The sequence below is a fragment of the Solea senegalensis genome, linkage group LG21 (assembly GCF_019176455.1).
Source record: "Solea senegalensis isolate Sse05_10M linkage group LG21, IFAPA_SoseM_1, whole genome shotgun sequence".
Classification (NCBI taxonomy): domain Eukaryota; kingdom Metazoa; phylum Chordata; class Actinopteri; order Pleuronectiformes; family Soleidae; genus Solea; species Solea senegalensis.
The window spans coordinates 6,344,720-6,371,238 of NC_058040.1; the positions used below are offsets into that span (position 1 = coordinate 6,344,720).

Below are 26,519 nucleotides of genomic sequence, written 5' to 3' on the forward strand. Positions count from 1 at the left end.
TCATTTGTTGCTGTGCTGGGTTTTGTTGCATCCAGTCTGCCGTCAGCCCTGGGGTATTGACGCTTCAGAGTGTCCCAGAGGGTGTGGTGGTGCTAAAGCGCTGCCAAATGTTATTGGATCTGCAATGCAGTGTGCAAAATGGAAGACGTTTATTAATGCAAAAAAAAAACTATTGCCATCGTAATTTGTGTCATTATTGATTTAACACTAAAACAAAAAAGGAGGGTAGATATTGGTTTGTTAGATACAGTACGGCAACTAATCGATCAGGGATCTGTCAAGCACGGGTGTGACCAACATCCTGCAGAGCAGGGCCCTGATATTGCACATGCTGGCTCACAGCTTGGCACATCGAAACAGAACAGTGTAATCGTCAATATTATTGATCACACTGATGCTTCATTTTGATATATAAAGCAAAAAAATATATAAGCTGAACACCCAGAATAACATGCAACCACCAGATCACTTCATCACAGCAACATAACATCTTGTTGTTGAATAACATGTTTCCAGACACATCCGATGAATATTTAATACAGCAATAAAAAGTGCAAAGCATGTGCCAGTAGTGCGTCCATCATTTGCATTACTAATAACAAATTAAACATGATGAAATCAAGGCCAAAATAACATACAGGTAGTGTTAAATATGACAGCTAGCTACACTGTCTCCTACTTAAGCTGCAACTCTAGATTATCTGTGTCCAAGTGTTGATTGTGAATAACTAACATGTGGCAAGTCTCATTCTGGAATAATGAAAATCAACACTTCATACAATTAGGTGATAATTAACGCCTGTAGAAAGAGAAATGTGGCCTTGGGCCACAAAATAAATAATGTTATTATTATTATTATTATTGCTATTACTCAGTTTGGTGTGAACGTTAAATGTTAGATGAACAAATGTTCAAAAGGATTACAGATGTTTAGATGTGCTTTTACAGCTAGTGCCTGGTCCTGAGCCATTAGTGGTGTAATTAAGCTATACAAGTCTATATGTGTTTATAAGTATTATTTTCCATTGCAGTGAAGCACAGCGAGTCCTTTTCCCTTGAGACGTGTGTGTGAAGTGCACTAAAATGCATGACAAACAACACAGGAGGGTTCAAGCAAAAACGTACTTAAACATACTTAGATACAGATTTTGGTAGACTGGCAGGCAGTCAGACAGAACACGCAAACAATGTTGGTCATAAATGAGTCATGAAATAACATTCTGGGTCACTTGTAGAATTTTAACTAAAATAGTAAGTCAATGACAGGGAGTGGAATGTGAAATGAGTTTACATGTTACTGAAAAAATAAGTGAATGAGTAACAGGTGCAAGTAAACATGGGCGGGAAGAGAGCACCAAGAGGAGGTTTCAAAAATAACCTTTCAAAAATAAAATAGGATAGGATGGTTATTAGGCCAGTTTAGTTTTTCTTGAGAACTTTGCAATATTAGTACAAATGTGCCTTTGTATTATATGACCTTACCTGTGTAAGAACTAGCTAAATTGTAACATCACCAGTCCTCTAAAATTTGCATCCATGTTGCGTTGCCTTGTAGCAGAAGCAATTTTAACACTTCCCAATTCATTCTCTCCTCAAAGTGGCTTTTTTTCTTTTAGCCGTGTGCTTACTGACAATACACTATGCCAACCAAACAAAGGCTGTAAATATAATTTGTCATGCCACTGATTTCTATGCAGCTGTGAGAAAAAGCCTGATAAAGTTAGAAAGTTTTATTCTGCAGGAAGTGTCAACTACATGTTCTAGTGGTCTACCTCTTGAAAAAGTCATCTTTGTTCTACTTCAAGTTGAGGCTTGTATAAACTTCAAATTAGGGAATTAAATAAACACATACTGGTTTTGTTTTTGGATAAACATGAGAGTGACTTGTCTCCAAAGGATTTAAAGCTGACCTACTGTTGGTCATGTATTTTATTTTCATACAACTCCTGCTGGGTGATAGAATTTTGAGATCGAAGGAACCCTGAAAAACTGAAAAAGACAAATCAATGTTGCAGCAGTGAAGGGTATCAATTTTGGAAAATATTCATGATGCTGTCAGGAAGCTCAGGAAATCAGAAAAGCATGTGGTCTAAGCTCCCTGCACTTCCCAAATTGATCACTGCTGTCCATCACTGCACACTTGGTGACATGTTGCATCAGGCCAATGTGAAATGTGTAAAGGGCCATTGTGTAATATGTATAAGCTATTTTCATATGGCAGAAATTAAAAAAATGGGATTTTTTAGAGATTGTACAATCCCCTTTGAGTATCATTATTGGGTGAAATTCCATACTTTGATTCCACTTTCAAGGTGAAATACCTTACATTTTACTTTAAACCTGCCGTTCCTTTCCTCGAAATGCCTTAAAAAATAGTGACAAGAAACATACAGAGGCAATGTTTAGTATGGTAAATGAGTAAACTCCTTTTTAAACTTGGTTTCTAAGTCTCTAGACTTCAAACGTAAAAATAAGTGGTTAATGAATGAAATATGTACCTAATCTGTTCCCCCCCATCCCCATCCTGTTAATTCTTCCATTAGGTTTCTATTTAGTGGGTTGCACTTATGATTTCAGTAGATCAGTGTCAGGCAAATGAACAACATTCTATTTAAAGAGCAGTCTTTGTATGTTTTTCCTCTACATGACTTAACCAAGTAGAAAGAGTGTGATTCTGAAGGACATAGTGAGACTATGGAACCATAATTACATTAAATAACTTTTAATTTTGATACTTAAGTACATTTGAAGCCAAGTACTTTTAGACTTTTACTCAAATCGAGTACTTCCACTTTTACTATAGTATTATTGCACATAAGGTATCTCAACTTTGACTCAAGTATGTGGTTTGTGTACTTCATCCACCACGAACTATTATTGACTACCATGTTTTTAAAATATGATGGTCAGACCACAGTGGGCGGACTAAACTTGTTTTGATTTTTACTAAGTGAAAGTTGTATTGGTTATCCAACATACTGTAGTTGGAAGGGAAGGGTGAGGGACGCACCATCATCTGTAAATGTACACACTACAACAAGACAGTCGTCGTTCTTTAACCACATTATTAAAAGACAAAAACTTCATGACACTCACTGCATCTGTATTGTCTTCAGTGAATTCTGCTTTCTGGAAATGTGTTGGGGAGAATGTGGAAGGAGCCAGAGTTCAGTGACATCCGACCACATATCAAACACCGGACAACATGAGCAGGGTGAGGTGACCAAGGTCCAAGGAGCTGTGTAACTGATCCACTGTGTTCCTTAGGTGCTAAAAAGGGATTTTTCTGGAGAGACGACAGTCAGTGCTGCACTTGAATAAATCTGGACTGTGTGGGAGAGTGGCCAGATGGCAGAAGATAGCAGCCTGGAGTTTGTGTATGTGCAATTGGTCGGGGTTTGCTTGAATTAACATAAAGGCCATACTGTGAACAGGTATTTTTAGTGAGTGAAACATTAGAAGTGACAGTAGCCAGTTAAGCACCGGAGACATGTTATAGGATGTCGGGAATCAAGAACTGAGACAAAAATTCAATATACAGTAGTGCTGTGCAAAAAGCTGATTCAGGGAACCACATGAACAAAAATATTTATAGAACAATTTTCAAGCTTGAGCACAAAGAGTTTGCAGATTTAAAAATATGTCACTCATATATAATTATTTTCAAATATGTTATAACAATATATATATATATATATATATATATAAATAATTTCATAAAAAGCGTACATTTTGACATAAATATGGACATTGATATTAAACTGGCAACTGCAAAAACTATAAAATAAGAAAAACTATAATACTAAAATATGAAAGTTACTTTGAAGATCATTTCAAAATAAAGATAAAAGCGTAGATAAAACCCCAAGTAAACTGTGCTAACAATGCAGGACAAAAACTACAAACTGAGGATAAATACATCACCAAGTGTGTCACTTCTGCTTGATGTGCTGTTCAAAACCAGATGAGAACATTTGTATCTGACCTCAGTTCAGCATTACTCTTGACCTGTTAGCTTGAGTCACTGGCTATAATTAAAATACACACTCCTCCCAGTGGTCCTGCCATTCAGACATTTTCTACATCACACTGTTATGTTATCAGACAGTTATGTTATGCACTGCATTGGCTTAACATACAAGGCAACATGAGGAAGTAAATTAAAAACACTAAGTGATTATCAAGCCAGCTTCAGACTCTACATATGGTATCATACCTCATCATTAAGCACAGTCCAAAGTACACACTTGTCACTTGAACCAAATTGAGCTAAACCTGGTTCATCTTAAGCCAACCTCAGCTGTTTAATTGAGCCGTTCCATTAATTTGAATTAACAACTCATGTTGGAGTGATGCCTCGGGAGCAAACATCAGACTTTACTATCTACATGATGGTTGAAATGATGCAATGACCTCTGAGTTTTTAATTAAAGAGAAAAAACAAAAGTACATTCATGCTGCCAAAAGAAATATTGTTTGATTTTGCAAAATCATTTTGTCAGACCATTAGACAGTTTTGTTCAGATCTAAACCTAAACCCAATTTCACACATGAGTTATTTAACAGAACTGAATTGGTCTTAATAGTAGCAACAGGATGTGTGTTTGAGAACCTATGCAGCCTTCACTACTACGCCTTCCAGCTACTGCCCTCTGGAAGGCGCTATAGGACAATTGCCTCCAGAACATCCCACTTTAAAAACAGTTTAATTAAGAACAATTCCCACTGCAATAAACATTCTGAACACCCTTCAATTGTCCTGGGATAATAAAGAACAGCATTTCATACAATCAAATGATTATACGCTTAGAAAACAGTTATTTTACCTTCAATTCCACCTACAATAACAATTCCACCTACATTTTATATATTGCACCTTTAATGTAACCAATTCTATTATCACAGGATTTTTTAACACATCAATATTCTAATCACATTAGCATCAACAAAACCAGTACAACAATAATGATAATAATAATAATAATAATAATAATAATAATAATAATAATAATAATAATAAGCAGCTATATAGACATCCATATCCCCAAAGCAGAAGTCGGGAACAGGTGACAAAGCACATGAACATTAAGAAGGATTAGAAATTATCCAGTCAGACTGACAGGATTATGAAGATGAGGGAGGCTCACAAACACCAGCAGCTCCTGGCTCTGATCCCAAACCACGTCTCCCACGGTTTCAGCAGTACTTTCTGCTGGTTGTTAAATAGAAAACAAAGTTGTTCCAACACATTTCATTAGGAGAGACATTGCCTGTGTTGGAGACGCCATACACTAACCCAACAAAACAATGTGTGTTTTCAGGCAGTTTGCTTATTAGAATAGTCTTAAGTTTCTATTTACTGAAGGGTTTACATTCATTGTGGCGTAAACTCTATAATTCCAAAAAAGTGATATTTGACTTATAATATACAGCTGATGCAGAAACTAGAGAGATAATGTAATGTACCATTTTACTGTAGCTCACATTTTCATCCAAAAGACAAATTAAACATTTATACATTGGAAACAATGTAGATTTGTTTGGTTCCCTTGTGTCTGATCCTTGTACAGTAGATTTTATTTATGAGAGAAAAACAACCGACCTTCACCTGAAATAGTTACTGGCGGCTGCAGTCACCAGTGCAGGGCAGCAGACAAAAGGTCTGACAGTAAAATGGAAAAGGCATCAATGGAACGGTGAAGAAAGGAAAGTGACAGCCTCAGGCTGTGTGTAGTTGTGGAAAAAGAGTTCACAGGGCAGGATGTTCAACAGCCAGTGGACAGTTTTCTGCAGGTTAAATACATCATTCATTCATTGTCTACCGATTTATCCTCCACATGAGGGTTGCTGGTGCCAATCCCAGTTTACGTAGGGCATCACAACCATTCACTCTCGCACTTATGGTCAATTTAGAGTGTCCAATTAACCGTTGCATGTTTTTGGACTGTGGGATGAAACCAAGGAAAACTCATACACACTTGAGTACATGTACATTTCATGCACAAATGCCCCCATTTCAATTATCCTTTTTGCTGCAAGGCAACAACACTAATCACTCATCCATCGTGTGTATATAAACTTGTATTACTCACTCGATTCAAGGCCTGTTTATGGTTCATGGTTGGTGTTTATCACAGTCATTTCTGCGACAGATTCAGAAATGCTAACCCAAAATATTATTAGAGCTACAATGACTGACCAAATTAAGAGTTATCCAGGTATGGTTGATATTATGAAAAGTACACACAAGTGAATAGCATTGAAATAGCTTTACTTTGAAAACCATCTATTAGAATTCAAGCTGAATGTCAGGCTTTAAACCTTCGTAGAAGAGAGGTGTAAGTGGTAATCAATGGGAAAAAAACGTCTTTAGGGCACTTTGTGTAAAATTTAGCAAGATTATTTGATGGATTTGCATCAAAGAAACTGAAAATGAAACAAATATACACCAAAATATGGTCAAACAATCCAAAACCTGAGGACACGTTTAACAGAAAATGTGAACAGAAAATTACCTTCAAACACAGGGAGCCAAAACATGGTGGACATGGACCAGAATGCACGAAAGCAAACAGGATGAAGTGACAAAGATACTGTGGCGCACAGAGACTACATAAGGGGGCAGGGCTAATTAAACACAGGTGAAACTCGTCAGACAAATTCATGACATCATGGTAAGGTAGACTATTACTGGAGGGACAACAGGACAGGAAGGGAAACTATATAAGATGCACACACTAAGAAGAACGCCAAAATAACACAGGAAATGTGGTACAGTGAAGACAGAAACAAAGAACTAAAAAGACATGATTTTTGTTGTTGAGAAAGATTCACAACTTGAGCAAGATACAACATTTTAAAATGATCTGATGTACTCAAATGCATACATACAGATAGATGATAAAGTGATGATTTCACAAGTGAAGCAATAATCAATGTTTCTATATATGTTGTATAAAAAGACACAGTGACAGTAATACAGTAGAGCAGTAGTCCTGAATGTTATAGATGTTTCCCTGCTTCAAATGAATGGGTCATTATCAGACTTCAGCATAGCTTGGTGATGAGTTTACCCATTGAATCAGGTGTGTTAAAGGTACACGTAAAACATGCAGGGGCAGTGGGTCAGGGTGGGTCCCCAGGACCAGGATTGAGAAACCCTGCAATAGAGTAAAAGGAGATGCCCAGTGTCATAAACTGTTCAGCCATTTGAATCATGACTTTATTCACACTCGTCACTGCCAGTCTATTGTTTTCAGCAGCAGCAGACAGACACAGACAGGGTTGGAGTCAGGGATGAGCTGGTGGATCCAGATTTCCCTCAGGAGTTTGGTAGAGGCCAGAGACAGAGCAGCTAAAATGAGCGACGACTGGATTTACATTCATTAGATGGTCAGAAACATGACTCTGCGTGAATGCTAATGGTGTTTTGTATCGGCTGGATGTGTAAACACACAACTGAGTGTTCACAAGTTTGCTCTATTCATTTTAAGATGTGAGGGGAAAAAACTGCAGATACACACTGCAGATTATGCAGAACGACATGTGGGCATTTCTTCTACATTAAGGGTCCACTGTGTAAGATTTGCTGTAATTGAGTAGGTTTTTTGTGTACTTTTACTTTTTCGAGTAGTTTCTAAATGTTGTAATTTTACTTTTACTTAAGTATGTTTTTTTGGGAGTGCTGTACTTCACTATGTTTAAATCGCATCCATTACTGAGTAAAAAAAAATAGAGATGTGAATGATGAGGACAGGTGAATTGGCATTAATTAAGGTCACTGAGTGAGTGAGAAAGTTAAAGCATTTGTGACTTTTGACCCATTTTGGAAAAAAAGTTTAAAACTTAGTCATTATTACTGTGAGTGCGTTTTAAACAAGCTACTTTTTTACTTTAACTTGAGTAGATTTTTAGAGCAGTACTTTTACTCATACTTAAGTAAAAGTTCATCAAAAACAGTGGCACTTTTACTTGAGTAGAATATTTCAGTCAGATTTACAAATATATGAACTAATGGTTATGTTTCATTTTTATTTGTCATAAAAACCAACCAAGTTTTGTTTTATTTAAAAGTGATTATATATCTATACTAGCATATCTACATTTCTGTTACATCATCTCTGAAGCTGTACGAGCCAGTGAAGCAGAAATCTCACAAAAAAAGCATGTGTACAGAAGCAGATGTTGTGTTTTAGTGGTACTGTTATAGATATAAATAGTGTCAGGCTACAGCTTTAGAAGTGTTTTTTTTTATCCTCTGAAATATTAAAATGAATGAAACTTAAGATCCATTATGTGTGTGTGTGTGGGGACTGAACCAAGACCTGACAGATTCATTAACTACAATTCCTTTTCTATTGTGTCCACATAAAGGCCTGAAATAAAGAGCATAAAAAATATCTTGCACATTTCAAAGTGCAGAACATGATAGAAATATCAGTGACATAAACAGGAAAGAACAACATTTACATACTCTAAGTGAGATCCCATTTGGGCTAAATTGTTTGTCCTTTAAACTGCAGTTTTGTCCTTGAACCAACCCATGTTCAAACCAAACACTACAGGTCAGCGTGTGGCGCCCCCAGGTGGAGAAACAGTGAAAAGTGGGAAAAGGACAAAGCTTTTGGCTTTTTATCACAGTTAAAATAAACAAGCATTTATAAATCAGGTAGTGAACACAGTTGTTTTTTACTCTCTCTGTACTCTTTTTTCCACCACACAGGAGAAAATAAATTACACTTTTTAACTCTTTAACCTTATTCTGAGGGCGCAGGTTATGAATTATTTTCTTTCAACAAACGTTAAACATATTCAAAACAATTCAAATTTAAAGGTCATTATTAATATGTATTTTATGATTGAACAGCAAGATTATTCACTGTAGTGCACTGACAGATTTTTACTCTTTTTTTATTCTTCTTTCAGTTCACTTTTTATTCTTGTGTCTTTTATTCTTTTATCATCTGTTTTTAATGCTGTGTGTCTGTAATGCTTTTATTTCGTAAAGCACTTTGGTCACCTGTGGGTTGTTGTAAAGGGCTATAGAAATAAAGTGCATTACATAATTGAATCCTGAAACTTATTTGGAAAGAAATCAGCAGGAAAAGAAGTGCAAAAAGAAAGTTTCCCCCTCTATTTTGCACAGATCATCATTGTAGAGCAGAACTTTTTATTCCCAACTTGCAAAAATAATCTCACTCATTTTAGACTCAGGATTGTTGCAGTTAGAGCGGCATTACTAATACTTTGTGAAGTATTATTTAAAGAGAGTTGGTCTAAAGGCAGCAATAAATTGGAATTGGAACAAATGAATAAAAGGATTATATTCATAAATCTTACTATCCTTCCATCTGTCCATCCGTCTGGTCATCCAGTCATCAGCTATACGGTTTACCTTTCTAGTGTCGCAGAGGTACGTTAAACCATCAAATTATGAAATGAATTATTTGTTTTAAATACCCAGCTCCTCACCTCAATCCAACCCATTTTCCCCAAAAGCATCAGGAAACTATGGTGGCCTGATTTTAATCTTTGCACCAGCTTCAAATCATGAAATGTTGACTCAGGCTAGTTTGTGTTCGACTAAGACGATGAAAAACCCAATTGTTTTATAGTTTAAAGCAATTATAGATACATATGGGTCGTATATTCAGTTTCTGGCAAGCATCCCTGTGTTACAAACTGAATGTTTAACCCTTAGAACTCTTAGAACTGCTTTATTTCCATTACAATGTTAAAAAGTACAGAATGTGCAATATAGAGTGTGTCATGTCCTTTTTTTTCAGCACAACCTAAGCAATCTGATCTCATATTCACCAACCATATAAACACACCTGAGCAAGAGTACTCAAAATGTTTAAAATCGGATTTATGTCACAGTTCAAAGCTCACTTGGCTCATTTTTATGAACAAAAAGAAAATCGAGTGACTTCTGCACAATTATTGCTTCTTTATATCACCACTAAAAATGAAATGATGTGAAATGAATCGTAACTTTGACTCCACAACACATAAGAAGACGAGAAAAAAAAAGGCCTGTGACCTATAAACACACACCCTCCAGGATGTCCATATAAGGAGTTGTGTATTATTCCCATGGCAATTTACCATGGGTGCACCTGCGGCCCAGATCCACCAGCCATGTAGCACTAAGGGTTAAAAGCAATGAACTCCTCACTCACTCACTACTACAGGGAATTAATTTTTATCTGCATAGCAAAGCAAAGCAGCTGTTGTCGTGCTCAACGTGACTCACCCCAGTGTCTCGTGTCCCTCGTCCGGGGCGACAGGGCCACAGTCAGACGCAGCAGATGCACTTGCTCAGGTGACATGGACGGGAATTGATTGTCGTGACATTTCTGAGGACTTGCGGATAATGGACGGGAATACAGCTGACACTGGAAATCTGAGCACGTTACAGAGGATATCATGTGATCAGGCAATCTTTGGCTTCGTCTCAACTGCTCTGAATGGGGACACGTAGGGTGTGAAGAGCAGACTCGAATCAATGTTTGTTTGGCTGAGTAAGTTGTAACATTTTAGTGTGACAAATACAGAATTAGCTGCTGGTAATGACTGTAATGAAGATATAATTAAGGTCTATATTGTCTGTAAGTGTGAAGTTGATGAATAGTTTTTTTTTACTGTCTTAAACTCAGATAAACATGATTTCAGGTCAACTAACTGAGATGAAAGATAATAATAATAAGAGTACAATAAAAATGATGTGCAAAGCAAAACAATTGGACAGTTACCACCAAGTATCCAGGGGTTGTTTAAAGTCTAAGGTACATTCAAGAGATTAGTACATTCAAGTTCACTGAATAAGCTAAACATCTTACAATAAGTTAACCCTTTTTAAGTGTTAAAATTTAAGTTAATGGAAAGTTTGGGGTGTTGTTTTGTAGAATATTGATTCGTAAGGTAAGAGCAGTCTTGTATAAAGTATCTTACTTTGAATTAACTTTTTATAATATAAGTAAAAGTCTTAAAGTATATGACATTTATTGTACTTAAGTGTCATTTTCTGATATAAAATGTAGAAGTAAAAGTATTAAAAAAAGTGAGGAGTTAGGATTGAGCCATGGTGGACAGTGGTAGGGTGAGTTGTCTTTCAAACAGGAAGGTTGTGGGTTCAATTCCTGGCTCTGCTAGTCTATATGTGTCCTCAAGCAAGACAGGCAAAACTGTAGTGTAAAGCAGTTCATCAACACTAGAAAAGCTCTATATAAATACAGACCATTACCAACACTTCTTCTTCTGATTTTATTTGGTAGAAACGAGTGACGAAGATAGTTAGAGCAAATGTAGTGGAGTAAAAGTAAAAGTTGCTAGAAATATAAATAAAGTAATGTACAGATCTGTGAATGTTGTATTTAAGTACAGTAACAAATTATTTGTACTTTTATAGGTGTCTGTGTTTTTTGTTTTGTTTAAAAAGAAGCTTTTTGTCATTTAAAAACCAACCACAATAGTTTAAAATCGATTGATGAATCAATCCATCTGCTGCCAGAACACCTCATTTATAATTGTACTTGTTTAGCCCAACAGAGTTTTTGTACGATAAAAAAGAGCTGGAACATAAAGGACACATTTGAACATTTCCTCATTGATTTTTTTATTTCGATAGTTCCTTTTTTTTACAGCAGACATTTCGTCAGGTGCCTGTAGAAAACGCACAAGTGTAAATAATCAAACGAATGGCGGCTCAGTTCCACTTAGCTGCCTCAGTGTCACGCTGTTGTGACTCGCATGAGCTGAACACAGCCGTCGTGAATGTGATCAGAAACACCTGCGCTTTCATGGATTGATTCAACGTGTCGATATTACGTCTGCTGTGGCTCAGGCTCAGTGATTTTAGATTGACAGCTGAGTGGAAGATCAAGCTTGTTTGTGGTATTTTTATGTGCAAGGAAAAAGGGGGAAAAAAGCAGATCCTTATGTTACTGCTCATATATTTATTTAAACAAAATAGATAATGTTGTTGGAAACATACAGTTTAGATGTTTCAGCAGAGGAGATCTAAATTTTCATCATTTAAATTAATTAGTGTTGTCATTCAGGTTAATTGAATGTCTTTATTGTTAACTTTCTGATTATTTCAGTCTGCCTTCAGTGGAAAAAACGTGTTTTGCTGATTAATATAATCTTCTGTTGAAATAATGACCTTTATTTTTAGAAGGTTGTTTTCACATTAAATCTCCCCGAGGATAAAAAATGTGTCTCTGCTAACCTTAAATCCAACTGTGACAGGTTGTTATGGTAAATCCATGTCCATGTTAGAACTTACACAAAATATGTAATGTAAAAAAACAACAACACTGAAGCCGCCAGTGTAGACATGCAGGAATTAAACAATAATTTACTTGTGTCCAGTGACTCAATCAACTTGACAGCTGGTTGAAGAAGCTCTCACTTGTGTTAATCAATACTCTAATATTGTGGGAAGTTGTTTGCTGAGTCGATGTGTGAGATATGCAGTGTTTTTCTTTGGCATCACCAAAAATATGCATAACCTTCTACGTCTGAAGATGCTTCACTTCTCATACATATTAATATTTTTCCTCAATATTTTGTTTTCTTTACGGAAAGTTAAACAAGAGGAAGTATGCAGATTAGTTGTACTGAAAATGCATCTAGGTAAGCAACATTTATTCTGGAGGCACAGAGAATGTTCTGAAAATAACATGACATTACGTCATTATTTCAGTAATAGGCAATGTTATCACACACTTTTGATTTTAAAGATTGATTTCTTTAGAAGGTCCAGGCTAAGTTAAGCACAGCTAATCTGTTATAGTGTTTGTTGATGGTGTGTGAGTTACAGGAAGTCTGTGCTGCTCCTGATCTCATTACAGTTACCTACTGCAGATGTAAACTGGACGCCATCTAGTGGCCATGCTTGGAAACTGTGAAAGTGAAAGCACTGACCTTCAAATAAAGTTGCCTCTGTTTTTATCACAGACACTCACGATGGTGGATTGGATGCAGAGGGTCAGCGCGCACACAGCAAAGTCCCTCTGTAGTTTACTGGAGAGAATCCGGGGTTTTTTTTGGTTTTTTTTTACCTTCAACAGATATTAGATCAACGTCACATAAATGATCACATATAAATGTATTTGCAGATAAAGAAGATACTTTCATAAAAAGGTTCAAAAAATGTCAATAGGAAAATTAACTTCTAAAATGTGAAAATAGTATATGTTTCAAATAAATATGGCACTTTATATCCATGAAATCCTTGTGGTAGTTCATGTATTATTTTTACCAACTTTATCTTTTCTATATGCATTTATGCTCTTATTTATTGTATCTATTGTGACCTTAAATTGCAAACCAAATTGCCTCTGGTCTTCTAACCTTGTTTTTCTCAAATGTTTTACACCAAGAACCACCTGAGAAAATATTGAACATTGAATATTATCTTATTGCCAATAAGATAATTTGGTCTCTCATTGTCCTCCTCTTCCTCACATATACTTCATACACTGCTATAGAGAAATTAGATTAAGATTATTTAATTTATTATATTTATTTTTTTGTTAGTAATTTCATTTTCTACTCACCCTGTTTAAAATCCCTCGTTTCTGACTTTCACCGGAAGAGGCTCGCGTACCACTGGTGGTACACATGCCACAGTTTGAGAACCATGGGTCTAATCAAATTTGCTAGTCTACGGCCAAAAATTTTCCTTCACATTACATGAGAAAACTGTAGTAATAAGTGGTTTTGAGGTAGTTCTCTTCAAAAACAACATTTCAGGGATTTGAATTTCAAGTGAGTGTGTTTGTCCGAGCCTGATAAGTGAGCAGAATTCAACCAGGGGACTAAACAAGTGCAAATAACAACTTGTTTACATCATTAAAGAAATTCCCTCAAATCTCTCAGTCAATCTGCTTGTGAATATGTATCATCCAAAATGCCAGTTAAAGCCCCTTTGATTTAAAAGTCATAAACTGTAAATATGTTGAGTTAGAACAAGCAACAGATCCCTCAGGGGTCTATTCTTGTGCCTCTTCTCTTCTACCTGTACTCACTTCCTCTTGGATACATTTTTCAAAGACACGGTATCGCATTCACATTTTTACACTGATGACAGTCAAATGTCTGACTGTGCATTTTCAGTCGCTCTGAATCTGTGGAATGAGTTGCCCTTGCACATCAGACAGGCCGACTCACTAAAAGACATATTTTTTCTCTTTGGCTTTTTAAAGTGCTTTAAAAACAAATTTGGATTGGAATCAAGTGCAGTTGTTAAATGTAATTCCAGGATGAATATGAATCTTCACATATGTAATACAGCCATGTCAATCTGTGCCTAGGAATCTTATTTATTCCACTTGATATCATATTTTACTTAAAATAATTGAGACATTTCATATCTGAAGGTATTTCTTCACTGTTCATTCAGCCGACTCCCCAAAACCATATGTTTAAATACTGCACCACATTATACAGACATTGCTACTTGCAATATTTATCACTAGTTACATATTTATTACCTTTTAAATGAAATATATTTCACTGCAGTAGAAAAATAACGGAGCAAGGATGTGAACTGAGGAACTGAGGTTTCTGTTTTTACACACGATTACAGTGTGGTTATAAAGAGTTTCATCCAGAGGATGGAAGAACTCAGTGAGTGTGTAATAAATGTATATACATCATGGCCACACTAACTGTAACTTTTTATAACAAAGACAGAACAGAGTAAAGAGTCACTTCACTAAAGAAAGACATCTGTGGAGTGACCACCAGCTTCACATCCACGTCCTGCTCTAGTGCTCACGGCTCGTCCAAACAAGAGAAGAAAGAGAGAAAATGGCTTCAAGAAATTAAAAAAATAGACCTTTTCTATCTAGGCTATGCCTGCTCCCTGCAGATGTTTGGGGATAGCCTGAGGTTAGACCTGAAGAGAGAATCAAAAATGGTATGGGTTATTAAAAATAGGTCAGATGTTTCTTTGACATCCTGGTTGTCAGAAGGAGAGTTGTTCTTTAAGCAGAGTTTAAAAAAAGAAAAGAAAAAAAAACTTAAGGAGAACAGAGAGAAATACACAGCGCTTCATTCACAAAACATGGAACTTGATCATTATTGAAACAGTTACATTTGTCTGTACATGTCTCACATGTCGTGTAGCTTCCAGAAGGGGAAACTAAGGAATTATTTTACTTTTACTTAAGTATTTTTTTTTGTACGTAGTACTGTAGTACGTTTAAAATCATATCCATTACTGAGTAAATTGTCATAAACTGTCATTTTACTCAGGTGTGCTGACTGCTAGGGGCAAACATTTTTCTATTGTGCAGAGGTTTCAGTTAAGAATGGAAAGATAAACGGACAGTGGAAGAAAATAAATGGCTAATATGATTTCAGACACTAAGGAAAAATCTGGTTGAGATTTATACCCGAGTGCAACAAACAATCAGCAGTGCCACAGGACTTAGTCACTACATATGATAAAAATTAAATGCAGCTTAGCATTTACACGTTACCGTTTTGGTAAACCAAAGCAAAAGGTGTCACACTGGTTACTGTTTTGTGTGCAAACCTATTCAATAACCTCCTATTATGCCAATTTGTTTCAAAACAAAAAAAAAAGGTATTACTCATCCTGATTATGGCTGCCATCCAAGCTTAAGTTATGGTTTAATGTGTGAACATGTCACAAGTTAGGGTTACCAGTCCTGTGCACCATGTCACACTGATGCACACTCGTGGACGACGCAGTGAGTGGACAAAGACTTGAACCATGTATTGTACATAAACACAATTTTATTCAGCCTGATATAGGTTACACAATGGATGGGGGAAATTCTAAGAGAACTACTTCCCTTTGTTGAACTAATGATATGACAGTTTTTAAATCAGCTTCAGATCCTCACTGAACAGCTTCCACCATCAGCTGCCGTAAACTGTGAGGAATTAAGCATAATCGCATGCTACGACTGACCTGAGGCATTTTTTTTTCCTTTCTTTGAAAAAAACCATACAAAAAAAAAACAAAAAAAATATTCTTCTCCTCAGCAGTCAATATGTACGTTTTCTCACTAAATGATATGGAATGTTATTTTGGAAATGCAGGTATAAAGAAAACTGTTGTCGGTAACATCAGAAAACATGATAAGAAACAGAATTAAAACAATGATACAAAAACAAAAAAAAGGATTCCCAGAAGTCTGTTCCCAGGCTGCTACTGTGTGTGAGGCTTTAAGAAAACACCACCTCGATCCAACATGTGTTCAAGAACAAAAAACTGAAACCTGCTGCAGTGATTCAGTCTTGTCGTCCTCCAACGTGGACTTGAGCGGAAACCACCTCGGCGCTCGACAGTACAGAAGAAGTACATTAAATTGACACTGCTCGCAGATCAGCTTTGAAGTCTAATATATTAGGAATGACAGTCAAAGATACAAAGCAAAGACAGAGGAGGGGAAGACAGGGAGAGGATCTTAACATTTAACTAGTGTTTTTTTTTTCCTTTACTTGTAAATTTCACAAAGTGCAAATTTTCATTTATATTACATCATAACCAATTTTAGAAATTGTTCTTTTTCTATTATATAACAATGTTAAATAGCTAAACCCCCCACATATACCCAACCTAACCATAACCAGACCCCCCACCAGCTATTCAGAATATTTAAAAAATAAAAAAAATGAATCACTAAATACATGCTGCAATGACGCCCACCAATTTTGCTTGAAATTTGACCAAAGCCTCCTTTTTTTTTGGCTCACTGAATCTCTTAAAGTACACTGTTACTGTCAGCGTGCGTTTATATTTAAAATCTATATATTAATCTATCGTTAAATATTATGCCTCTTGCACAGTCTTGCATGCACTGAAGAGCATTTAGAGCAAGCTGTACAAGGAGGAGAGGCGTGTGGACGGACTGGGTCAGGCTGAAGACTCTGGTCCTGGTCCAGGTCCAGGCACTCTTTCGCCACCTGTAAACGTTTTTGTTTTTTTTGCCTTTTATTTCTTGTAACCGTGTCAGTCCAAAAGATGGTACTCCAGTGTGTTTTTGTCGAGTAAGCGTTGTGTTTGAGCATGTATGTATGCATGTATGCTTATGTGTGTGCATGGTCCTAAACTCAGTCTCACAAAAAGATCTGCCGATCACTGAAGTTTTGTTCCAAGCTTTCGCTGTCTGTTCCTGAAAGAAAGAAAAAGCAAGTTAGAAAATGAGGCAACAAATCCACACAAGCATTAAAAACACAATTATTTCACTCTACTTGCATCAACAAAACTTTGTTTTACAATTGTCTTTAAGTGGCTGTGTGTAACCGTTGGTGATTTTTGTTGTTGATGTTATTATTTATGGAATTGGATTTGTGTCAATATTTTCAAACAACACCTTTCACAAATCAAGCAACACCTTTTAAGAGGCAAACAACACAATTGCAAATAAAATATCAATTTAATCATTCAAAAATATTGTATTTTATTTGGATGAAAACACTGTGGCTGGCGGTAGTCATCGTTAAAGTCGCTGTCCGTCTGGAACTCCACAAGCGCCCCAAGTTTTCCCCATCAACATCCGAGTCGGAGATCCAGACGGACAGCGACTCAAAGCCTGTGATTACTTCCGGTCCATTGAGGTGTCGCTTTAGGAAGAGCCAATCTTCCTAAAGCCCGCCCATGGTTTATATGCAGTTTGTGGATTTTTGTTTGCTCAATTCATAAAGTGTTGTTTGCTAATTAAAATGTGTTGCTTGCTTCGAGAAAATTTCATTCCATAAATATTCTGCCTCTTTATGAACAGAAACGATGTAAAATTATTTGTCCGCTGTGTCCTTCATAAACAAATCACTTCCTGTGTGCAGCCTGGGAATGTTGCAGAGTGACACGGGACCTATAGTGAAAATTACAGACTCATGTGGAGCTGAGTGTCTTAATCAGTATTGTATAAACTAATTTCACAGTGGTTTGAATGTAATAGACATTAATATTTAAAAGTTACAAGGAACAACTTTAAATATCAACACATTAAAAGACAAAAAACTAATTTCAAATGTGACAGACAATTTAGAAATGCACAATCTAATGTCCAACACCGTTAGATGTAGTTTGACATAAGATCCAGCAGAGGGCACTCTAGAACCCGACCAATGGAAGGTCCTTTAGACCAACACATTTTTACAGTTGAACAGTATAAAAATAATATTTGCCTGCAGAAAGCCACTTTGAGCAGACAGTCACAACAACAACACATCTGAGAAGCAGCATGTGGAGACATTTTGTGTCTCCACATGTCTCTGCAACAAATACGCAGATGCACTTCTCAATGTGACACTCAAGTGAGGCAACAGACAAAAAAATAAAAAATAAAGCAGAAAAAGTCCACTGAATTCACACTGGACACAAACAGATGCTACCAGAAGGTGTGTTGTGTGTAACTTTTAATATTTCGTTAACATTTAAGATTTTGTAAAAAGTGACAGGCCTAGTGTTAACCATAACCCTAACCCGAGTTGCTATGACAATACCAATCATGTAGCCTTAGGACATGTTTCTACGTGGAGCTGTTTGGTACGTTAAATATATTTTTGCGTTTCCATTAGGAATAGCACCAAAATAACCACCCCAACCATTTCTTTTTTCCAGTACCCTTCCCTTGGGGTACCAGGTGGAACTAGACCCACAACAGTCAGTTGATTGGGTGACAGAAAAGCGTCTCTCCCCTGTGACCGGTGTTTCTTCAGTCTATTCTAATACAAAGCTTGATGTCTTCTACAAACAGTCACAAACCAAGCAGAAAATAACGAGCTGCTAGATAAAACACAAGCCTGACCGAGGGCTTTACCACTACTGTACCAAACCAAACTGTACACATCATCAACATTTCTTTATGAAACTGTGCCGTAATGATGTAGTTGGTGATTACATCTCCAGAATAGTTCCTTACCTTGCCTCTGATCTTGTCACTGTATACTCAAACCATAGGATGTTAGGAATCAGGCTTGTGTCTCGCACCAGGAAGTACTCTGATATTGGCCTAGCACAGAATAAGAAGAGAAACCACAATGAACCAGTCCAGGCCACTTGTATAAGCCGAAGATGAATTTTTGTTCCAGTGACACATGAGGGAAGCAGAGAAATTAGAGTACTACTTACCACGCAGCTATTTTGGGGAATAATGGTGTCAGAACCTCTTGTGTGAACAAGAACCAGATTATCCCAATCGTACACCCAGCCACTGCACCATAGAAAACCTGGCCCCAGGTGTGATACAAAAGGTAGACTCTGAAAGCCAAAGCAGAGAGAAACACAATCAGACAACAATCAAGCAACATGTCGTTCTCAGAGTATCAGACCTAAAAAAAAGTATTGTTTATTGTTTGTATACAGATATTTGCACAACAACATCTTTGTTTTGTACACATGCCTCAAGTACAACAGAAAAGGTAAGCAAGCAGCATGATAATGAGCTTCATGTGGTGTTAATTAGCAGATTAAAAACACACTTGACAGCATTAAAATGGTCTGATGCACACACTAGTTATGTAAAGCAGTTCATTCACATGATAAAACTTTTTACAGACATTAAGATATATGTATATATATATACACATATATATACACACACATACACATACACACACACATATATATGTATACACACAGTATATATACACACATCTTAATCCTATCTTACACACATTACTACATTTAATCGGTCAACTTATTTTTTAAATTTATCAGTCTGTTTTTTGCACCACAAAATATTGATTAATCTGTCCTAAAACTTGAAATGATGTTTTCAAATGTCTTGTTCTGTCCACAAACTAAATTTATTAAATTTTACAGATTTTGTTGTTTTCAAAGAAAACGGAAAATATTCATATTTAAAGAGGCCATAGCCCGGAAGTGCCAATTAACGCTGCGTGTGGGTGTGTATCTGCGTCATTACCTCGTTTATGAAGCCCTAAAAGACTCCAGATCAAATGCGTAATGGATTACGGCAACGGCATTACTCAATGTTTTGATAATTGCTAACGGTGTATCCGCCTTTCCAGAGGGGGAGCTGTGGGTCCGAGAGCTGATGTGCCAATTACGTCACTTCCAGGTAACCGGCCAATCACAAGACAGTTTGTTCTGCGGGTGTGGTTTTGGTCTGAAACAGCGTGGCTGACGAGAGCGTCAGTGATGAGACATTTACATCGGCTCGTTTGCAGCGAGTAGGAGGTTTTTGACCATAAAAATGACTTTGTGTTTGTAAGTACACCTCCATATCTCACATATAACATAGAACTATGCCATGAAAATCAGTGTTTTTTTTTTTATTATTGAAAAACAAACCCACTCGATTAATCATTGCAGCCCTGCTGCGTATATATTTTTAAATACCCATATTGGCCAAAATAAAAGCAGTTAAATGCTGATCTCTCCTTTTATGGAAATGTATTCATTAGTGTTTTGTCCACCTCAGCTTTTCATTTGCAGCAAGCTGGGCTCGAGAGTGCGAGTGAACTGTGATATACAAAAAGACTGGCAGGGGACAACATAATTAACATTCTCAAGATACATGTGCAAAAGTTACCAAGCCATGAAGGTTAAGTTCTAGATACATCCCTTCTCTCCCCCAGTATTTTCACGAGTAGAATTAAGAACAAAAATGTACAGAACATTTATGCAGCAGCTGCTCATTTTCAGACAATTGCTTTTGCCAGATAAGGAACGTACCTGATGGAAGATTGTACATATCAGCCGGTGCTAATTTATGTCTGTGGGTAATTTCAGATCCTATTACTGCAGTAATAGGATAAGAGTGGCATCCTCACACACTCATTCGTATATCATATAAAGCTTCTTATCAATAATTTATGTCGATCAACTTAATCGTTTCTAACGAGGCCCTTCAATAGCTTGTGAGAAATAAAATGTGCCCCATATAGAAGGCTACATCTCTTACTTATGGTACATATTAAATAAGCATTTAGGTTGATACAGGTATTGGATCAGCCTAAGAATCTGCAGTAAAAGTTTTATTTAAGCAGTGGTAGTTGTTAGTCTTTGAAATGGGGGAAGCTCATTTCAGTCCCAGTTATTTAGTTATTTAAATTCTGCAAAAAACAACTAAAACAAGGAAACGTGATAATTACGTTAAGCTGAGCAAATAACACAACGACCAGCTATTTGTCTACAGACTTCCCTCACAAAACCAACACAGGACTGAGGCAGAAAATGCTCCGCTGTGCATGTTTCTGCAATGTTGTCAATCAAAAACTGGTTCCACTTTTCAGACAGTTCCTCCAATCACCATCGAGATCACCGCAGTGAAAAATCCTATTCTGTGCCGTCCCATAGAGAACAGTTGAAGCTGAGCTTCATGTGGTTTTGAGTCGGAATACGCAAATCACATAAGACGATGTAAATACAACACAGTTTAACACACATTAAGTGATGGTGAAAAGCAATTCCAAGGCCATGTGTCATGGACAAAATTTACGATGCGAGCCAGACATTAAATATTCTAATGTAGATCACACTGTACCCAGGTTCTTACATTTCCATGAATTAGATACCTCATAAAAACATGTGCATCACATTTTCCAATCTTTTATCATCATCATCATATTTTAACAACTTAAAACACCTTGTAACATACTGCTCATTTGGAGTCATGTGGAGAGGAGCCTCTTACCTGCTGTATGAGACTGATAAGGCCATGCCCAACAGGATGATGGACAGTATGTGTCTCCACAGCAAGTCCACACATCGAGCGTTGTTCGTTTGATGCATTCTGAAAAAGGAGACGAGCTTGAGCTCACATGGCATCCACTTCATGTAAAGATGGAAACGAGAACATCCAATAAAAGCTTATGAAAAACATGAATTTAATTCAGATAGTAATGTAAGATATTGTAGAATAAACAATACCATAAAAAATAAATAATATAAATGTTTAACTCATACATAATGAAGTCAGTGCTAACACAAGAGGGCTCCTCAAGTTTTTACGATCTACATGGAAATATGTCATAATAGTTGCCTAAAACCTCCAATAGAACAGAAAACTAATTGCTGCATTTCCCCACCCATAAAAATCTCAACAGTAAGAAGAAACAAGCTCACCTTAAATAAAGGAAAAGAAAGAAGTAAACAACAAAAAACCAGATTAGCTGGGAATGACTGGAGGGCATCCCATAATCTGAGGGCAGGGTTCTGTGAGCCCCTGCAGAAAAACAAACAAACACTCATTTAAATATATTTTTACATTATAGAATTTGTTTCCAAACCAAATACATGATTGAAGTCTGTCGGAAGCACATATACAGTAAATATCTAATTCAAATGAAATTGCTTATATTTATTTACATACATTGTATTAATTATTATTACATGTCATTTAGCAGACGCTTTTATTCAAAGCGACTTACAACGGAATTGAGTACAATCAGCCAGGGGTGGAGCCGAACTTGTGACCATTGCGAACATGATGTCTTTCGCACACAGGGTACCGGTCTTAACCACTGAGCCACTCCACCCCTATTAATGTCATAGTTACAATTTATATATAATTTTGAAGGGGAAATGAAAAATCAGATTTAGGTTTTAACACTCCTAAGACGTGGGACAGTTGACATATCAATAGAGTTAAATACAAATCAGTGCAATGAAAATGTATTCAGCCAGTGACGGATTACGATAAGAAATCATGTGACTAAAACATGACTCCAGCTTCTGCATTTCACTGCACTGAAAAATGATAGAAATGCTGTTTATTTTGCAGCTGGCTTTCAACCCAGTTATGCACACAGAGCTCTTAGGGTTAGTATTTCAAGCACACAAACTGGAGTAAAAGGGCTATGTCAATTGTGATGTTTTGATCTTACTTGGTGTCCTTTAAGTCATCTAAGCTGTGTTATTTCATCATTGTTCTGTGGTGACCCACAATACCGTATATCTGGTTAATCAGAAGTATCAGCAGATTATGTTCTGGCTGTTGTGGTGCTTTTGTAATATACCCCAAAAAAAAACAAATAGTCCCTCTTCACACCTGCTATTAACACCCGTCCTGAGAAAACTGCTCACATGGGAATACTGCTAAAATCATCTATTGAAATTTGATCATTTAAAATGCTTCCTGTGGCCACTTAACAGATTTCCTTTCACCAGCACTGTATTCAAAATACACACCGACTTCGTGTCTGATCGAGAGCACAAACGTATGTGCGAGTGTACATAGCGTGTGTTTGTGCGTCAGCATGAGTAACAAGAAGACAGGAAACGGATGGAAGGAGCAGAGCAAGTCAAATCTATACTCACGCTGCTGTCACATAAAAATAAACGCGTATTTAAAAAAATAATAATAATTACTTGGTTATCACTGATCAGTGTGATGTATCATTTAATGTATAAGAGATGTTTAGTGTGTAAAAACCCCCAAAAAGAAACAACTGTCGGTCTAACTCCACCCAGACCGTACCGTACCGTACCATATTACCGGTACTCTGCAACCCTAAGGAAAGGGGATATGGAACAGTTGGGTGGGATGGTTATTTTGGTATTACTGATGCAAAAAAAAAACAACATATATCGTACCAAACCAAACCGTTCCACTCAGTGGAAACACGGCTTGATGCATCCTGAGGATGGATTGAGTTCATGCATGCTCAGGAATGTGGCCACGTGTCTCCTCAAACCATATCCAAATGTGGATCTGTGGCTGCAATCAGGCCTGTACTTACTTAGTTCTGTCCACATGGGATCACACTACCCAGGACAGATGTTAATACCAGACATGGGTCGTAAGGCCAACAACACAGTTACCACCTCACCTGCACATGGGCGTGGCTCTTTGAGAATGTGCTTCAGCAGCCAGTTCACACCTTCATTCAGGATGAGCCCACCAAAGAAGGAAATCTGAATTTTTAAAGAAAAACAAACCAAGAACACAACAGACAACACATTAGCACTGACTAAAAACTTTCAGGCTGACAGCTGAGGCAGCCTCACAGACAATGATGCTCTTCTTGTGCAAGTCTTACCGTGTGCAGCTCCCGTTTAAACACTATGAGTGTAACAAAACCCACAAGGATTGCTATAGGCAAGAGACTGATGTAGGCCAGCACTTGTCCCGTAAGATCATCTGAAATTCAGTCACAAAGTAGTGATGTTAATTTTAAAACCCCCACTGGATTGTCACCTGATGGAAATGACACTGAGACACTCAGTAAACCCGGATGGTTAAAATGTCTAACCGTGAGCACAGTCAGGAAACTGCTGTGGTGGAGACGCTAACCGTCATAAAACCAAACACAACACACATGTGGCTCATTTGTTAAAAAAGAGGGTTATGATTTTTTTACTAACCACTATGAGGCCATTGAGCTAGCTGCTGCGTTTACACTAGTCCTGGCTTTAAATGTGAATAGTTAGGAAATTACACCACAGTCGCAAATCATAGTTTAACTGCTTTAAACGCCTTTATTTTGTCGGGTAATTCTCACAGAACACGACGTATATGTACATTCAATGGAAATTGTCAAAAAGTCGATATTAATGAAGCTAGCAGGCAAGCTAGCCTTCATTGTGGACATTGTCGCCAACTACGCATGCGCCAATGCCTCACAATTTAGCAGTCCGGCCAGAGTTCCCCCACTACGCTCAGTCTTTACAGAATCTCACAATTTGGCAGCGTCACCGACGGCCGCGTCCATTCAGGAGCAAGAAAACACACGCACCGCTCTAAAAAGACAAAGCGGTCGGTGGTAGCGGAGCTTCACCAGTAAGAGGAAGATGTTAAGTTTACGTACCCTCGGGGAATTCTACGCGTGTCAGAGATATAGACCGCCATCGAGGTAGTGCCGAGCACTGCTCTTCCAACGCCATCTTACCCGGACACAGCCGGGCAGTCCGAGTGAAACGCCCCACACACCCTCCCTGACCAATGACGAGCCGAGCTCCGATTTCAAACGAACCCCGGCAGTGGAGCAGTCGTCCAATCCCGGCCGCACACCGGAGAGGAGCTATCCTGCACAAACATACAAGAGAATTATTGAATGAACAAAAAGACAAAGTCATCGTATGTATAGTGTTCCCCAGCAAGCTGCTCTCATACAATTTATAAATAAAAAAAAAAATCGAGATTTTACACTCACAACCTGCAGCATTAGCCTGATTAGGTATTTGCCCAGATCTGTGTATGAAAACCTAAATAATAACCAAAATGCTTCATATAAACTGCACTTTAAAGAGTTTAAAGGGTGTAGATAAAATATGCCCCTATTTAATCATTTCTAACACTCAAATCACAGGTTATAAGCCATTCCAAAGAGTATGACTGCAACTAATGACTTCCATCATGTAGGAGAAAATGAAAAGCAGGAGAGAAGATATCAAAGAGCCACAAAACAGAATACATTTGGAAGATTATGTGCATAAATAGGGAGGAATGAAAGCTTACAGTTATAAACCAAATAAAGGGAGATTGCTGAGGGAAATGCCTATTAAATATGACTTCATCTAAGATGTATATACATATTCTTCTTGTCCGTGGAAGAAAGATGAGCCTAAAAAACAAAAATCCTGAAGGCTGCTTTAAGGATGAAAAAAGTGCAACTCCACTTGGACTGAAGAGCAGAAGAGCCGTACTCACCACTACACCCAGAAGACAAATGCACACACTTCTTGCTCAAACTCAAATAGTGTGCAAATGACTGGCTAAAACAGGACACAGTAAACAGGAAAAACCTGAGTTTATTTCCCCAAAATTGACCTTTTTACCATTTCTTATATGACAGAATGAGACCCTCTAACTACAAAGGACACGACATGCAAGTGAAGGGGCAAAACAGGACAGAAAAAGTGAGAATAATGTAGTGTAAGAAGGATAAAACGTCTCAGCAACACCACAAACCAGAATGTTAATACCTCCAAGTCTATAAACTCTTTGAAATCAAATGGATCCCTGTTTCCAAGGGAGAAAAGCTTTAATCTTAACTTGCTTAACTTCAATATCTTAATACTGAATCACTCCTTAGTTTCCTATGCAGTTTTATGATCAAAGCATATGTAAAAAGTCCAGTCAACTCATGTATCAGTGTAACCCTGGCAACACAAATGTGTCTAGGTTTTGGGACCAGTATAGAGAAAACTAAAACGGGAGAAAATGAGAAAATAAAACATCATGACAGAAACCATATGTGGCTCTATAATAGACGCATAATATTTACCCAAACACTAATATCAGCCACCTTATCAAAGCACAGCTGTTCCTCTAACGACATAAGAAGTCCATTACCTGTGCTTTCGTGACTGTGACATGTAACAATTGCAATAAATGGTTGAGTTACAAACAACAAGAATAACAACATAGCAATAGAAAAGTTTCAAATGATCATTTATTGGGAAAAAGGCAAAAAATAAACTTATTGTTTGATAATAAAAAATAACATTTAATGTGGAGAATCAAAATCAATTTACAGTTTGTGCTGGCATTGTAAATCAACAATAGAAAAGACAAAAGGCATAAACAGGACACTTGTAATGTATAGCAGTGACTTTACAA

The 26,519-nt window shown here is 37.2% G+C and overlaps 1 protein-coding gene across 1 annotated transcript; it reads right to left on the reverse strand.

The window, feature by feature from the left end:
* Positions 1–15,754: 15,754 nt before the first annotated feature.
* dolpp1 (dolichyldiphosphatase 1) lies at positions 15,755–24,884 on the reverse strand. Its single transcript, XM_044012994.1, has 8 exons — positions 24,766–24,884; positions 23,998–24,098; positions 23,788–23,872; positions 22,082–22,181; positions 21,651–21,749; positions 19,121–19,249; positions 18,912–19,001; positions 15,755–17,159 (listed from the first exon to the last, which is right to left on the reverse strand). Exons 1-8 carry the CDS (start codon positions 24,839–24,841, stop codon positions 17,123–17,125), a joined length of 717 nt encoding a protein of 238 aa, XP_043868929.1. The 5' UTR covers positions 24,842–24,884; the 3' UTR covers positions 15,755–17,122.
* Positions 24,885–26,519: the final 1,635 nt, after the last annotated feature.